The 17,993-nt window shown below is 40.8% G+C and overlaps 1 protein-coding gene across 1 annotated transcript; it reads left to right on the top strand.

Annotated features, from left to right (window-relative positions):
* Nucleotides 1–5,415: 5,415 nt before the first annotated feature.
* LOC143548554 (amino acid transporter AVT1C-like) lies at nt 5,416–17,993 on the top strand. The gene is made up of 14 exons (XM_077039676.1): nt 5,416–5,462; nt 5,541–5,730; nt 6,516–6,838; nt 6,946–7,160; nt 7,280–7,303; nt 7,381–7,561; nt 7,650–7,872; nt 7,945–8,080; nt 8,169–8,188; nt 8,318–8,459; nt 17,335–17,479; nt 17,544–17,587; nt 17,681–17,743; nt 17,840–17,993. The coding sequence occupies exons 2-14, from the start codon at nt 5,552–5,554 to the stop codon at nt 17,933–17,935; spliced, it is 1,791 nt and encodes a 596-aa protein (XP_076895791.1). The 5' UTR covers nt 5,416–5,462; nt 5,541–5,551; the 3' UTR covers nt 17,936–17,993.

Here is a 17,993-nt window from a genome sequence, read left to right as displayed (position 1 = left end):
AAGACATTTATTTAATTGGGATTAATCCTGATCAATAGGCCACGGTTAGAATTATTAAAATCCAATAACCCTTCATTTTTTATCGATTAGATATCTTGACCATTTTCTAGTTTAGTTTTGCTAATTTGGTTAGTTTAAGGTACATCTAGCATGTGCGTTATTCTAATATAATATTTTATTGATCTTGATCGATCGGTTCTTTGTATTATGATACATTTTGATAATATATTAATGCCAACATGCTATTGAATATAGACACATATTCGAGTTCAATGGTTGGAAGCCATTTTAGATCATTGATTCTACATTCCATAAAATATTGTCAAATATGTCTATCCAAAGTTATTAAAACCACAATTTTGTGGCCTTATTCTCCACCACTTGTGTTTTAACTTTTTAGTTTTTGGATGCTTATTGAGTAAACTTACACAATGCTTGTCATGATGTGTTCTTTCTGTTTATTATTTGTAATTTTTATAGTTATATTCTTAATAATATTAATTGGATCCCATGAGCTTTCTGGACCTTTTGTTGTTCTTTTCACTAATGGTAACTGGTAAGGATTGAAAGTTGTACATCACAGATGATGATGATGATGATGATTATTATTATTATTATTATTATTATTATTATCCTGCATCGAATGTGTTGTGTGACGTCATACACCACTTTAAAAATTAGTCATGTTTTACTAATATAATAATAGTAGGTAAAATGGTAGATATAAAGGAATTATCGGTTGATAACTTTGATAATAATGGATATTGTGACGTAATGAGTCGTTCATATTTTAATTTGGGAAAATTCCCAAAATAAGCATTTATGAAAACAAATTTCTAGTTTTAGTAACTATTTGTAAGAAATTTCAGAAATATATATTATAAATTAGTCGTGACGAGTAGTTTGTAAAACCAATTAGAACTTGTCATATGTCCTTAAACTAACCGTAACGAGCACATTCACTAATCATTTACTTGTCACGACTAAATAAGTTTCATGCCTCATAATAAACGTCAATGAGTAATTCATAAGTCCTTTAGTCGCGACGACTAGTTTACCCGGTTTATATTCCCTACATGAGTAGTTTATTAGTAGTTAACTCGTCATGACTAGTTTAACTTTATAACCTACTCGTCACGACTAAAGGACTTATGAATTACTCGTGAGCGTTGATTACAAGGCATGAAAATTATTTAGTCGTGACGAGTAAATGATTAGTGAATGTGCTCGTTATGGTTAGTATAATGACACATGGCAAGTTCTAATTGGTTTTTACAAACTACTTGTCATGACTAGTTTATAATACATATTTCTAGAATTTCTTGCAAATTATACCTAAAACTAGAAATTTGTTTTCATAAATGCTTATTTTAGGAATTTTCCCTTTTAATTTGGATACAATGACACAAAGCAAAACGTTAGAGTAAAATATATCTAATTAACAAGTAATGCATGACGTTAGAGTTACTAACACAAAATGGTTGTTTGGTAACTTTTTAATGATTTAATGAAGAGGCTATCTCTGAATTAGTTAGTTAGAGGTATTATAGGGGTATTTACATATTTCCCCTTCCTAAACCTTTGATTACATATTTCCCCAAAATACAAGTTTTTAATGCAAAATGTACAATGCTCTTTAAACATGGTTTAGGGAAATATGTAATTTCAAAGTTTAGGGAGGGAAAATATGTAAATGCCCCTAATACTATAGTGTGCTTGGCTACCCCTCTTAATGGGCATGAAACTCATTAACGGTTTAGTTTCAGAGACATACTGAATGATTCAAATGCTACCACTTAATCAATCAAATCTTTAATTAATTCAGCTTAAGCTTAAGATTATCAAACAACCCATTAATTACCAATTGTTTATTCTTTAATTTGCTTCAACTTCCAGGGGCTACAGCATACGAGTAAAATTTACATGAACAAGCCAAATATTGCGACCGAATAATTCCCCTCTTCCTAGGTTATTTTGTATACAAATGTAGCACGTCGTGGTCATAAACATATGCAAACGTGAATCAAAACAAAAATATTCATTATAAAATAATAATGTTTTCGGGTTTATGAAATATAACCATTGCTTAACTTGATAGAAATGTTGGTTATACGTGTAACAACAAACACCACAAGAAATTATGTCTGATATGACGAACCCTATAGCAACGACAATTGTCGTTGCTTGGTTATACATGTAACAACAACCACTACAAGAAATTCTGTCTGATATGACGAACCCTATAGCAACTAGCTATAGCGACGACTTGTTGTGGCCATAGGGAATGACAAAAAAAATTAATAAAAGATTAATGCAATATAGCGACGATTTCTTGTTGCTACAAAGAGAATGCATTTTATTTTTTAATTTAAAGGAAATATCAGTAGCGACAAAAGGTCGTCGCAATAGGGAAAAATGAATTTTATTAAATATTTATTTTCATTACTGAAAATTATTTGTGACGAAAGGCTATAATGACGATTAGTCGTTGGGCGAAATCTATAGCAACGACCCTATAACGACGACTTTAAGACCTATAGCGACATCACTTAGGCGACGACAAAATCTGCGACGGCATTTCGTCGCTAAAGGGTATTAACGACCTGTCGTCGCTATAGGGGCTATAAATTTCGTCATATCAGACATAATTTCTTGTAGCGAAAACAATCTAAATTATCTTTTTTATCACAGTTGTCTTTTCATTCTTTCATCCAATATTCATTATATTCTTTTAGTATTTCTTTATCGCTCTTTTATTATTGTTTTCATTTTCTTTCGCTTACAAACACTCATAAAAAATATTTAAATAAAAGATATGAATGACGAATAATAATACACTAATTTGGAGGTTAATTTGGGTGGTTTTTTCCATAAATATTGGTGGTAACTTAGGTTTTTACCCATGAACATTAATAGAGTTATCATATAGCTTTCTAATATTAATACTCCTTTTTTTATTTAAATGACTAATGTTTCTACCCATTTATTTATTTAACCAATTTATGTTTTTGTGTGGTTTGCTTAGGTTTAGCCTCGTTTGTGTTAAACCCTATATTTACTTGTTACGATAAAAGCTACCTGGTTTCATTGATATAACAAGCAACATATACATTCTCGCCAAGTGTAGACTCCGATGCTAAATTCTAATAGTTTGTCATTGATGTGAGGAAAGTTCAAAGGTTTACATGCATGTTTAATTTGAAAATCTAGCAATTAGTTGGTGGTAGGGGAGTAACCAAACCTAGCCATTTAAAAACCGTCTTGAAATCTACTAACTAAAAGTTCGAATGTGCCAATGTGGCTGAACTTAAACAAATGCAAGCTAGAGCTCAAGCCTTAAGATGAAGCACATTTAATAAACAATGACGAGCTCAAGCTTCATTTATCGAAATCAAGTATGTCCGTGGGCCTAAAGTCTTATACAAGCTTGTAAGTTACATAATTGATATTTAACGTATTTTAAATGCATCTATACAGTAATAATTATTTTTATGTTTTATAATAAAAGTAGCTAGATAACCGTGTGAGGCGATGATGGTTATGTAATTTATAAGGCTCGGCTTTGATAAAAATTCATGTCAAAATGTTGGTATTCGGTTTTAACATCGACTTGTAGATATAAGGTTTAATTTCAAGAAAAAAGAATATTAGTTAAAAAATAAAAAAGGAGAGAAAAAAATCATTAAATAAGGAAACTAAATTATCATTAAGTCCTTTCCTAAAATGTATTTAATTAGTTGGTATGATCAATTTTAATGTAGAAAATGATAGGCATGTGAAGTGGAGAATCGATTCTGCTCATCAAATCTTTACAATAACGATTTCAAGATTGTGATACATATCACATTCTCTGCATCCCTCATAAGAAAATTAATTTCATATGAAAAAAATAACAAACAAACAAAACATAATAAGAATAGACCATTGGATTATCATGTTACACATTAATGGTTGGTGTGCATTTCCATAATCAACAACTTAATTAAAAACTTCATTTCTTTTGCATTCATTATTATTTGAATTTTAATTATTCAGCCCCTTAGAAACAAATAGAAATAAAAAGTAAAACAAAGAAACACGATGACACTAGTAAAAAGAGTTGAATTTGTTATTGCTTATTATAGCTGACACACCCTTTTTAGTCGGTTCAATAAATATACACTTTAGGTTTCTAATTCTATATAAATTACGTGTAATTTGTTATAATTTATAGTAATTGATTTTATATGTTCCGATCATTCCATGTTAACAAAAAATATAGTTGATTCATCACAATTTATAATGTTTTACCTAAAAAGAATGGCCACGTTACAATATTTTATTTACTAAAAAAAATAAAAATAAAAAAATTTTACTAATAAAACGTTTTCATATGTATTGTTATGATGGCATGAACTTGTATGTGGTGTGACCTTCTCATACCTATTTGCATGCGCCTATGTGTTAAGACATGTGCATAAGAACACACACCATTGGTGTCATCATATGAATACTTAATTTAGTTTGTGAGTAAATTTAAAAAGGAGATAAATTAAATATATTTAACATTCATGAAAACAATTTAATTTGCATTATATTTATTGCTAACACTCATTAAAACTTAAGATACACAAGGAATTAATTAAAAATATCTCAATAAACGTACTTTTTAAAATTGAACTTGTAGACGGTGACCCTGATCCATTTTGACACATAACTATCTATATATGGATTAGGTCTTTAAAACGACATAATATTACATGAAAGTTAAAAACCGTTATTATGATTTTTAGGGCTGCCCCTTAAAACCTATAAAATTTCGAGATCCAAAAGGGTAAAAAAATGAGCTCCTGAAATTTAAAAAAGTAAATGTTACTCTTAGGATTTATTTTAAAACATTTATTTTCATTCATCAACACTATTTTCTTTACACAAAAAAAAGTCAATTTTTAAGCTTTTATTTAAAAAGAATCAATAAATGAAATATATATAATTATTTTTGTAATAACTACCCCCCCCCCCCCCTCTCGCGGGAGAGTGGGCCTTGGGTAGCTGGCCACCTCGCCTCTCCTCCGAGTCCGCCCTAAACTTAAACATAATTAGATAATTAATTAAAATAGAGTTAGTAAAGATATCACACTAACCAAATAATGAGATGTTTATTTTTCTAAAACCAATTATTACAGCTACATGTTTTTAATATTAATCTGATTTGGCACTAGGTAGGCAGCAGTCACTGTTTTTATATTATTATATTTTCTAAAAATAATAATAAAGCTATAAACTTGTCACATGGCCACTCTTTTTAGAGTCAAAAAATATACTCAAAACAAAAACACTCACCAATCACATGAAATCTTCTCCATGAGCTATAACTTATCACCATTGGCCATATAACTGTGACACTATAAATGGCAGGCAGATAAGATATTATAGACAGAACACTCTGCTCTTTGTTCTTGATCTCTATATTCATATATCAGGTCAGTTTAGTTTTGTTATCTTTTTGACAATAACATTCACAGAATTTAACCTTTTTTTTTTTTTTTTTTGGTTTAAAGGTTGAGAGAAAATGAAGAATTCAGAATCAGATCAAGCTTCTTTCATTGAGAGTGATGAAGATGATGAAAAGGATTCAATCAGAGGAGAGGATGATGGGATTGAATCAGACGCTTCAAATTATTCAGATGATAATCATCAACGCCAGGGGAAGCCAAGTTCCTTGAATCCATCATGGCCTCAAAGTTACAGGTGAGTTTGAGTCAAAGATTACAACTTTATGGATTGTTTTTTAAGTTTTCTATTGAATCTTGAATTTTCACTTAATATTCAAGATTTATGTCTAATCAAAGATTATAATAACTTTATGGACTCTCTTGTAAGTTTTCTATTGAATCTTGAATTTTCACTTAATATTCAAGATTTTTGTCTAATCAAAGACTGTAACTTTATGGATGCACTTTTAAGTTTTCTATTGAATCTTGATTTTTCACTTAATATTCAAGATTTATGCATATTCAAAGATTATAATAACTTTATGGATGCTCTTTGAAGTTTTCAGTTGAATCTTGATTTTTCACTTAATATTTCAAGATTTATGTCTATTCAAAGATTATAACTTTATGGATTCTCTTTAAAGTTTTCTAAATGAATCTTGTCTTATCACTTTATGGGTTCTCTTTAAGTTTCTTTTGTGGCTAACAATTGGTAGAAAAATGAAATGAATCTTGTTTCATCCCTTTATATTTCAAGATTTATGTATCTCTTCTATTAATTTGTTACTGCTATGGTTTTCTCACCATTTTGTGCATCGGTGGTTTGATGCTATTTTTTATTACCTTTCTTATTTTGTTGTTGTTTTGATTGTCACCTTATTATGCTATACTTTACACTTGAATCAAAGGTTTTTGGTGATGTTGGATTATTGGGATATATTTCAAGATTTATGTTAATTATTAATTTTTTTGTGCCACAAGTCAATAATAAATTCTGAAATTGATTAGATCTGTTACAAACTCCCTTGTATGATGTTGCAGGCAATCCATTGATCTGTACAGCAGTGTACCATCACCAAGCCTGAATTTTTTGGGGACGCCTACATTGTCTCGATTAGGCAGTTCGTTCCTTTCATCGTCACTGACAAGAAGACACACCCCTGAAATACTCCCCACTTTGAGCAAACCATTTTTACCACCCGAAACTGACAACCAGCAGCCCCAAGAACGGCGTAGTTCTCATTCCCTTCTTCCCCCGCGCGGATCATCTGCCAAAAAGTTGCCACATTACCAGAAACCGTCTAAAGTTTCACATGAACTTCCTCTTTCGAGGCAGAGTTCATATGGTCAATCTGTGATCAATGGTATGCAACATGACAACACGTCAACACGAACAAAATTCATGTGTTAAAGTGTTAAAACATGTGATTGTGTGTATATCATAAATCTTTTTCATGTTGGTTTTGTGTAGGCATAAATGTTCTTTGTGGAGTAGGGATTCTTTCGACTCCTTATGCAGTCAAAGAAGGAGGATGGGTTGTATTGTCCTTATTGTTTCTCTTCGGTGTCCTCTCGTTCTACACGGGTATCCTTCTTCGATACTGTTTGGATAGTCAGCCTGGACTCGAGACTTATCCGGATATTGGCCAGGCTGCTTTTGGCACCACCGGACGTTTAATTATTTCTGTAAGTTTACTTATTTGTACATGTTTTATACATATACGCGTACGTAGTACGTACACATGTATGTATGTGTGCATAACATTTCTAAAAACACATTTCTTGTTTTCTGTTTTGGGATGCAGATAATTTTGTATGTGGAGTTATATGTAAGTATTTCTGGCTTATTTAATGTCTTTTTAAGTTTATATTTGTGCATAAATATCTATCTGTTAATATGCTGCAGGCATGCTGCGTGGAATATATAATCTTAGAGAGTGATAATCTTTCATCTTTGTTTCCAAATGCGCATTTAAGTTTCGGAGGGTTTATACTTAATGCACATTATTTATTTGCTATAATGATTGCTCTCGCCGTGCTTCCTACAGTCTGGCTGCGTGACATGAGTATTCTTAGTTACATCTCCGGTAAGTAACATGAACTATGTATAAAATGTATAAAACTTTTAGTATTTTTTTTTTAAGTTTTAATGTTTTGTCATTTCTGTTTATCCAGCCGGTGGAGTTATTGCTTCCATTCTGGTAGCCATTTGCTTGTTTTGGGTTGGCTTGGTTGATAATGTCGGTTTTCAAATCGAAACCACAAAGGCCTTGAATCTGTCTAGTTTCCCTGTGGCTATAGGGCTTTATGGCTACTGTTATTCGGGACACGCGGTCTTTCCTAATATCTATACATCAATGGCAAAAAGGAGTCAATATCCTATGGTCCTGTTAACTAGGTAAAGTGCCAATATATTGATTCATTATTGAATGATTTCATGTTTACTTATTTGAGCCTATTTGCTATGCAGCTTCTGTATATGTGGTGTTCTTTATGCTGCAGTTGCTGTAATGGGATACCTGATGTTCGGGGAGTCAACAGAATCGCAGTTTACTCTTAACCTGCCGACAAATTTAGTCGCCTCCAAAATTGCTGTGTGGACTACAGTAAGTTAACTACAGATTATGGTAAATATTATACAAGTTTGTTTACAAATATTTTGTGTACTCATGTCATCCATTTCTTCTTTTTTAGGTGGTCAATCCATTTACCAAATATCCTTTATGAGTTTATTCATTTATCAAGAACTATATTTGAAAAGATTGAAATTTCCTTTTTATTTATTAACAAATAAAATGACAAATAAAACGGTTAGTTAACTGTATTTTCTTAACTAGAATCACGTATGCTTTGACAATGTCTCCAGTCGCAATGAGTCTCGAGGAGCTAATACCACCAAATCATATGAAGTCGCATATCTATTCCGTTCTCATTAGAACAGGCTTAGTGTTCTCAAGACTCACCTTAAAGACTCACCTTGAAGAGGTAGGTCCCAGCAGAGCCCAGTTGGACCCGCAAGACTCACCTTAAACAGGGACGTCTGCGCAGAGACCAACTGGATCCGCAGGACCAACCATGCTCAGAGACGTAACGTCCTTACGCGCAGTACGCAAGCTGGTCCCGCAGGAAATGCCTCCCAATGGTGAAGGACTCCGCCTGTCCCCGCAGCCTCGGATACAAGCCATTAGGGAAGGCCACCCGCGCAGCATGGCTACACGCACAAGGCACTTAGCTCTCAATCGTTCAGTGTCACCTGAAGGAATGAGCCAAGCCGGGAGCAATCCCGCACAGAGGCGGGAGGGGGAATACTCCCGCCCAAATAAGCCAGTCCGTATACTGAAGGATCTTTTACTGTACCTGACGAGGTATGGGCAAAAGATCTGATCAGAGATGCGACAGCTCACTGACAGCAGCATGGCAGACAGCACGCCACAGCACTGTGACCAATAGCCGCCGCCTACCCACCAACTCCTGCCATACCACGTGCCTAGCCTGTAGTTGGCAGAAGAGGAAGAGTGCACGACACGCCTGCTCTGTGTCAGCCGCTACCTATCCACCACTCACAGGCAGGGCACGTGCATAGGTTACAGTTGGTAGCGTGTTGGGCCGGCTAAACCCCTTGGAAACCTACCTTCGGCTATAAATACCACAAATGGTATGATCATCTCATCTTATCATATATTATTACATTATCATCATAATATACCTGATATCTGCTCTAGCAATCTCTTAATATACTTTTATATTTAAAGAGCAATCTAGTCTGATTCTCACGCCGGAGGGTGGTCACAAGGAGGAACCCCCCCCTTCTCAGTGACGAGCTCACGGTGTCTGTTTTGCAGGTTATCAGAAGAACCATCTTCCAAGGGTCTAACCCCTCGTGGGAAACATCTCTCCAACCCCCAGGTTACCAGTAACCTGCCCGGGGTCCGGTTAGTGTTTCTTCATTGGCGCCATCCGTGCATAAAGCTAGAACTACAATTTTCTCCAGTTTTTTCAAAACTTTATACAAAAGATGGTTAGAGAAATTCCGGTAACCACAACCCCAGCTATTGGGGGGAATACCGGCAACACAGTTTTTACAAACACTACTCCGGCTACCGAAGCCGGAGCAAGTGAAGTAAATTTTACGAACACTACCCCACTTACTAAAGCAGGGGCAAGTGCAGTAAATGACCGCCTACTGGGATCCACCGATACCCAGTTTGAAAAACGAAGACTCCCCCGCCAGACTCTCGACGAAGTCAAGGCATGGGCGGAGGCACGACAAAAGGAATTCCAGGCTGAGTTAAATGAACGCTTGCGTTCCGTGCAACAGGCCGACGAATTCGAATACTGGGAGGATGACTCGGAGGAATCCGACTCCGACGCGAACCCTCGTCATAAAGCAAAAGGGAAGCGTAAAGAAACGGAAACCCAAGCGAAAAGGCATTTTGGACAGGCCTTCAAACCAAAAAGCATAGATAGAAGTCCACGAGACTTCTCTAAAACGTTCAGACCAAACGTTACAAATGCAGGACCGTCCAAATTTGCAAGGGACATTGCTGAAGCAATTGCCCCGAAAAGTGCTAAACAAATGCCTAACATAGGCACATATGACGGCCTATCTGATCCAGACGATCATTTGAACAGGTTCATAGCGGGGGCAACCGTTAGCAATTGGACGGAACCCACGTGGTGTTACATGTTCCAAATGACGCTGGTGGGGGCTGCTAGGGCTTGGTTTGATCGTTTACCGGTTAACCACATTTACGACTGGGCAGACTTCCAGCAGAAGTTTAGCCAACACTTCAGCCAGCAGCGAAAGTATACCGAGGAGCAATGGACAATCCTCAAATGCACACGGGAAGAAGATGAATCTCTGCCAAACTTCATCACTCGCTTCAACTCAAAGAAGTTAAGTTTGGGCAATATCAGCGAGGATCTTGTTCGCGCAGCCTTCATCCAGGGCGCGCAAGACCCAGAGCTTATCCGCACCCTAACGGGTAAAGATGGAATGCCATCCACATGGGATGGCATCATGACAGCAGCCAAACGCTATGCGGAAACGGAGAAGCAACTGGGTAGAGACCTTCCGCAGAACACAAACCTTTACACCCAGAGGACGAGAGAGGACAACGTCCTCACCGCCCGATTGAACAAAAAACGGAAGCAAGGCATTTGGCAGTCAAGGGTAAACTTTGACACCTCATCCGGCTTACAGCACCGATTGGGTGAAAGGGATAATGTAAAGCCGCACCGGAACTCCAGATGGACGCCACTTACCAAAAGCGTCACTGACATATTTGCTACTGAGGAGCTCCCATGGCCAAAGCCTCCAGTAATCCGGCATCGTCACGATGCTGATCGGAGCAAGTACTGTGACTATCACAGAACAAAAGGCCACAACACTGAAGAATGCATAGACGTAAAAGACATGGTCGAAACATTCGTCAGAGATGGGACGCTCGCGCACCTCGTGGCGAAATAAAAGCTAGGCAGGCGAGTGCGTATAGAACCCCAGCTGGGGAAAACACGAACCAATTCCAGCTTCAAAAACGAGACTACATGCTGCGTAAAGAACGAGATCCCGAACCAGGTGCGTATCGGCTCGATGGCACTCCCATCCCAACATGGAAGGGAGTTCAATTACACAGTTTGCATGTAATCAATTCCAATTTGTAAAGAGAAGGCCAAGAGCCACTTCTAATGGAAATGATTCTCTTTAAGAATATCGAAGCTGATGATTTTACATTTATACTTTTCTGGACACTAATATGCCGGTTTTCACCGCATAATTACGTGAAGTCATTGCATGGGAAGGCGGTCCTACCCGCACGAACCCAATAACGTGACAGACCTTCACGCAGGTCAGTTGAAGGGGAAAAAGTTCAGCACCCAAAAATGAAAGTGCCGGTCTATCCGCATGAATCATTAAGGAAACTGAATAATAACCTGTCAACAACCGCGCGTCGAACGGTTAAAACTATCCAACACTGACGACATTCACATTACGTGAAGTCGTTGCGTGGGAAGGCGGTCTTACCCGCACGAACCCAATAACGTGGCAAACCTTCACGCAGGTCAGTTGAAAGAGTTCATCCCATTAAATGAAAGTGCCGGTCTATCCGCATGAATCATGAAAGGAAAATGAACACTAACCTATCGACAACCGCGCGTCGAACGGTTCAAAACAAAATTCTTAAAAAGATGAGAAAAACCTACACGCAGGTCAGATAAGGGTAAAGTTCTGCCATCCTACTAAGTGCAAGTGACGGTTCTACCCGCACAATCACGAAAGAGGAAGCAAAACTTCACACCTATTATCAACCACGTTCAAAGGTTAACTTATCCTAAAAAAGTAAGAAAAACCAGCACGCAGGTTAGATAAAAGTTAAAGTTTAGCCATCCTACCAAGTGCAAGTGACGGTTCTACCCGCACAATCACGAAGGAGGAAGCGAAACTTTAACCCACTATCAACCACGTTCAAAGGTTCTTATTCTGAACACTTGGAAAATTGCTAATTTAAACATGCAAGTCATAAGTTTATAAAGCAAGGAACCCAAAGAAGGAAATAACAGTCTTATACGCAAAAAGATTAATATTTCAATGATGTATTACAACAGTGGCCGGGTAACTACCCGCCTAAAAGAAATCTATACAAAGCAAAGTCTATCCTAGCGGTGGGAAGAGATCTTCAGGATCAGGCTTCAGAGCCACCTCCGCTTGGACCAGCACCGTCTGAGCGTGGCTGCCCAAGGAAAGCCTTAAGGATGTTTAGCCCATCATCAGCAGCAGCAGCCTCATTCACCTTCTCCACCACTGGATGCGGGAAGGCAGCGTACTGGTTCACAGCTTGGTCATAAGCAGCTTCAGTATTAACATTGAATAAAGGGAAGTTGGAGGGCGGAAAGCCTCTCTCAGCAAACCCTAGACCAAGCAGGAAGCCAGTCTTCTCCCCATCCTCATGAGAAGCGTTGAGGGCTGCGCTCATCGCATCGTCATAAGAGGTCTCTGAAAGGACCCGACGCGCAACCTACAAAAGAATACAAGTTAGAACATTTTCTAATTACGAGCGGAAAGCGTAAAGAAAAAGATAAAGATACCTGAGGCAACGCTTCTCGAAGCAGCCATTGGAGGGTAGCTTGACTTTCTTTGTAAGCACGTTCGGCTCCGTTTTTATCAAGGTTGGCAAGTTGAACTTCCTTGGCGGCAGCCTCTTCGACGCTTTTGAGTTTCCTTTCAGTGCGGTCAAGCACCCCCCTCTGGTCAAGGATCTCCTGCAGCTTCTTGGCATCTTCCATTGCCAAGGCGTCATGAGCATGCTGAAGAGCCTTTAATTTGCATTTAAGCTGCTCATTCTCTTCGCGAAGCGGCTCAACAACAGCTTCAGCCTTGGCAGCCCTCTCAGTTGAGTTTCGCGCAGTCTCCTTGGCCAGCCGAAGCTGTTCATTCACAGCTTGGGCAGCCTTGGAGCGGGCCTCGAGTCGCGCCTGGACTTCAACCTCGAGGGCCTTGAATGCCTTCTCCTTCTCGGCTGCGGCAGCGGCCAACTGCCGGTTCTCCTCCCGAAGAGCCCGCGCTTCAGATACATCTTTGGCGCGAGCTGCTTTTAACTTGTCGTTTTCACGACAAAGCAGCTCGACGCGGGGCTGCGTCCGGGCCTGGAGAACCCGAAGCTCATTGGTTAGCCTACCCTCTTGGTAGCTAGCCATGGCTTCCCCCAACGCACCATGAGGAGCAGCGTGGCGAGCCCAGTCCACGCACTCCACAGGGGTACGAAGGGTTGTTCCTCGGCGTATGTTCCATCTTGGAACATACACTTCATTGGAATCCGACACTGCAAAAGAAACAAAGGCAGTTAGGAAAAGATGATAAAAATATATAAGGGAAAAAGAACCCTACGTACCTGTAGGGTCAATAACAGGCCGATAGCCGCCAAACCCATCACCTGAACCTAAAGGAAATCCATCCAACAGGTCAGGCAGACGGGAAGGTGGCATAGATCGGCGGGAAGCCTGGCGCATACCTGATGGTCCGGCCGTCGGTGCCGGTGGCGCAGGTATAGTGGCAGCCGCTGTGGTAGCCATGTTTGGCGCCACCTCCTCAGCAACAGTAACCGTCGGCTCCGTGAAAGATGCTGTATAAATTGCACTCACGGCCGGCGGAGACACCTTCTCAGCTGGAACAGCCTCAGGAAGGCTGGAACCAGCGGAAGCAGGCGTAGACGCCTGGGTCGACGCCTCGGGAAGGCTGACCGAGCCTACCGTCATTGGCGGGGGAATACTTGCTCCAACTCCACCCTGGAATGCGTCAACATCCACACCTGCACAAGCAAAAGTGTTAGAAAAATTTATTTGAAACAACAAATCTAGACAAGAATTATGGGGGTACTCACGGGGTTTCTTGAGCTTGAACGCACGGACGAGCGGGGGCGAACCCGATGGAGCCGGCCTCTTGACACCGGTAACCGTCGTCGTCGCTGCCTCCCCGGAGGTAACACCTGCAGCCTCCGGAGCGGTGGTCTCCTCACCACCGGGCTTCCCCGCCACCTCTGCATTATCTGACTCCGAGTCAGATAAGACTACCGGGTCGGCCGTAGAGGCCACCTTCTCCTTGCCCTTCCCGACGGCAGCCTTTTTCTTCCGCACCAGTGGAGGACCTTCTGCGGATTCCTCAGAAGAAGAAATGTCATGAACTCCAGCAGCAGGCACAGCATTGAGAGGTTCAGGGTAGAAGATAGGCTTACCTGGCCGTCGGTGGCTCAGGATCTCTTGGCCTGGCGGGTAAACCTCCACGAACCGACCCGCGGTCTGCTCTAAGATGGGCAACTCGTTCTCGTCCAGAGCACGAGTACCCATCCGCGCGGGACCATCTTCCTCCCGCGGGTTCAGGAGCGACTGAAGATCGTTCCCCTCTGAAATCAACAAGCAAGTTAGTAAAAATCGAAGTCAGCAAAATGAAACAAGACGTACCATAAGGGACAGAGTTCGAACCATATTCAAGGACGATCGGAACCTTATCCGCATTCGCCGCCTTCCACACCCGGCTCATCCCCAACATCACCATCGCCGACTCCGGAAAACGGAAAACCGGGGACTGGACCTGGGAAATCTTCGAGAACCATTCCGCCTCCTCGTAGTTGAGGGCGGGAAGGTTCGGAAGCGCCTGGCCATTCTTGAACTTCATGGCGATGGGGATGGCGCGAGCGGATATGAAGAAGAACTCTCTTCTCCATGAGCGAAGACTCCGCTCGGTGGTACAAATCTTTAAACCCTTGATACGGGTTGTAAGAGTGTACCACCCTTGGATGCACCTCCATGTATAGAAGGTCATCAGGCGATCAACGAGGGGCTCAAGGCCCAGTATCCGGCACACCCACTCAAAGTGCCGGACCTTGGCAATGGCCATGGGGTGCACCTCTGTCAGATGCACACCGTGCCTCTCTAGGACACGGTACACAAACTTTGTCAACGGAAACCTAAGGTTCCCGTAGACAAAGAATGCAGCATAAACCCCGATCTTGCCACTAGGGGCATCGTACACAGTATGGTGGGGTTCAGGAAACTCAGGCTCGAGAGACTCGAGCATGAACTTCCTGATGATATACTGGTACAGATCGACAGGAAGAGAGCACTGGCATTCGCCAGCAGTCTTCTGGTCATCAGCATCATGAGAAGACATGGTGGAAGAAAGACGAAAAGAGATTTCAGGGTAATGCTTTACTGAACAGAAAAATTCGCCGGAAATTACTTGAGAAGAAGAGATGAAAGTGGAAAGTGTGAATTGCAAATAACCCTCCCCCTTTATATAGTAATCGCAATTAATGCGGTGAATTTAATGCGGAGGAGAGAGAAATCAAATGTGCAATGAAACTATGACACGTGGCAAAAAGCAAGCTGGCAACAGCTGTTGAAAGGACGTGTGCCAGTAATTTCGCGGCCACGCGCCCGAAAAATCGCTCCCACGCGCCTGAAAAAGCGACTGGAATGACCATGTTCTGTCACGTCACCATAACTTCCTGCACGTCCTGACACAGTCAGAAGAAACCGTCGCACGACGTTTCAGAGGTTTATCTTTTCACCAACTCTTCGAATTTCAAAATTCAAAATTCGAAAGTATTAAAAAGTAAGCGGGAAAATACCCCTTACCCCTTGGCAAGCAAGTAACCGTAAGACGTATGCGGGTACAGTGTAAAGGCAAAACCCTTCACATACCTAACACCCGCAGGGAATTGAAGCCAAATAAACCTTGGCAAACAAGTAACCGTAAGCCGGCTGCGGGTACAGTGTTAAGGCAAAACCCTTCACATACCTAGCACCTGCAGGGAATTGAAGCCAAGAACCTTGGTGAACAAGTAACCGTAAGACGGATGCGGGTACAGTGTTAAGGCAAAACCCTTCACATACCTAGCACCCGCAGGGAATTGACGCCAGGAATACCTTGAGAGTAAAGTAACCGTAAGACGAGCGCAGGTACAGTGTTAAGGCAAAACCCTTCACATACCTAGCGCTCCGCTGGGAATTGAAACCAAGAAGGATCTTCTGGGCAATGCTTGCGGAAACGGAAATAGCATCCCCGCATAGCGGGAACATCGAGAACTACGTTGTTTGAAGCTCCAGGATGGAATTGGTGGTCTTAACATAATTGATCACTATGTTCAAAACTACCAAAACCTCATGGAAAATACATACAACTGGGACTCAATGCTCCTGACTTGCGAGGAGGTTACAGACCTACCCGCATCATACCCAAAGACCAAGCAGGAAACTCGGGCATTTCTGCAAGTGACAAGGACTTCCGCGGAAAGAATCCCCATGGAAAACCTTACAAAACCCTTTTCAAAACCCTTTGCTCAAGTCCAAAAGTTCACCTCACTTCATTAAACACTCATGAGAAGAACATTGGACTGGGGGGACTTGAAGAGGTAGGTCCCAGCAGAGCCCAGTTGGACCCGCAAGACTCACCTTAAACAGGGACGTCTGCGCAGAGACCAACTGGATCCGCAGGACCAACCATGCTCAGAGACGTAACGTCCTTACGCGCAGTACGCAAGCTGGTCCCGCAGGAAATGCCTCCCAATGGTGAAGGACTCCGCCTGTCCCCGCAGCCTCGGATACAAGCCATTAGGGAAGGCCACCCGCGCAGCATGGCTACACGCACAAGGCACTTAGCTCTCAATCGTTCAGTGTCACCTGAAGGAATGAGCCAAGCCGGGAGCAATCCCGCACAGAGGCGGGAGGGGGAATACTCCCGCCCAAATAAGCCAGTCCGTATACTGAAGGATCTTTTACTGTACCTGACGAGGTATGGGCAAAAGATCTGATCAGAGATGCGACAGCTCACTGACAGCAGCATGGCAGACAGCACGCCACAGCACTGTGACCAATAGCCGCCGCCTACCCACCAACTCCTGCCATACCACGTGCCTAGCCTGTAGTTGGCAGAAGAGGAAGAGTGCACGACACGCCTGCTCTGTGTCAGCCGCTACCTATCCACCACTCACAGGCAGGGCACGTGCATAGGTTACAGTTGGTAGCGTGTTGGGCCGGCTAAACCCCTTGGAAACCTACCTTCGGCTATAAATACCACAAATGGTATGATCATCTCATCTTATCATATATTATTACATTATCATCATAATATACCTGATATCTGCTCTAGCAATCTCTTAATATACTTTTATATTTAAAGAGCAATCTAGTCTGATTCTCACGCCGGAGGGTGGTCACAAGGAGGAACCCCCCCCCTTCTCAGTGACGAGCTCACGGTGTCTGTTTTGCAGGTTATCAGAAGAACCATCTTCCAAGGGTCTAACCCCTCGTGGGAAACATCTCTCCAACCCCCAGGTTACCAGTAACCTGCCCGGGGTCCGGTTAGTGTTTCTTCACAATGTCTCCAGTCGCAATGAGTCTCGAGGAGCTAATACCACCAAATCATATGAAGTCGCATATCTATTCCGTTCTCATTAGAACAGGCTTAGTGTTCTCTACTTTGCTTGTAGCCCTTTGCATCCCCTTCTTTGGTAAGCTTATATTTGTTAAATTTTATGTATAAACTATGGATTTTATAAAACTTTTTGTTTGCAGGCCTTGTGATGTCACTCATTGGATCTTTATTGACCATGCTAGTGGTATATCCTAGTTCACAATTTTAAATACTTAATTTAATATTTATTACAATACTTATAACATATGTTACATATATATGATCATCATTGTTACAGACATTGATACTTCCTTGTGTTTGCTTTTTGAGCATCTTAAAGGGAAAGATATCGCACTTCCAGGTATAAACATATAACACATAAATTCAAATGTTGCATAAATGCAATGTTATCTGTTCATTTTATCAAGTCATGACCCTGTTTTGATTTGAATGGTAGGTATCGTTGTGTGTATTGATCATCGCGGTTGGGATTGTGTCCTTACTTATTGGAACCTATACGTCGTTAGCCGATATCGTTAAGCAATTGTCATGATCATGTGACAATACCTTTATTTTGCATGGCTTAATTAGTCTTGGTGTGAGCATAATTA

This window comes from Bidens hawaiensis, unplaced genomic scaffold (genome assembly GCF_021521415.1).
Source record: "Bidens hawaiensis isolate Kalapana, Puna unplaced genomic scaffold, B.hawaiensis_p1.1 tig00015194_1, whole genome shotgun sequence".
NCBI classification, from domain to species: Eukaryota; Viridiplantae; Streptophyta; class Magnoliopsida; order Asterales; family Asteraceae; genus Bidens; species Bidens hawaiensis.
This window is presented reverse-complemented; position numbering and strand designations above follow the sequence as displayed.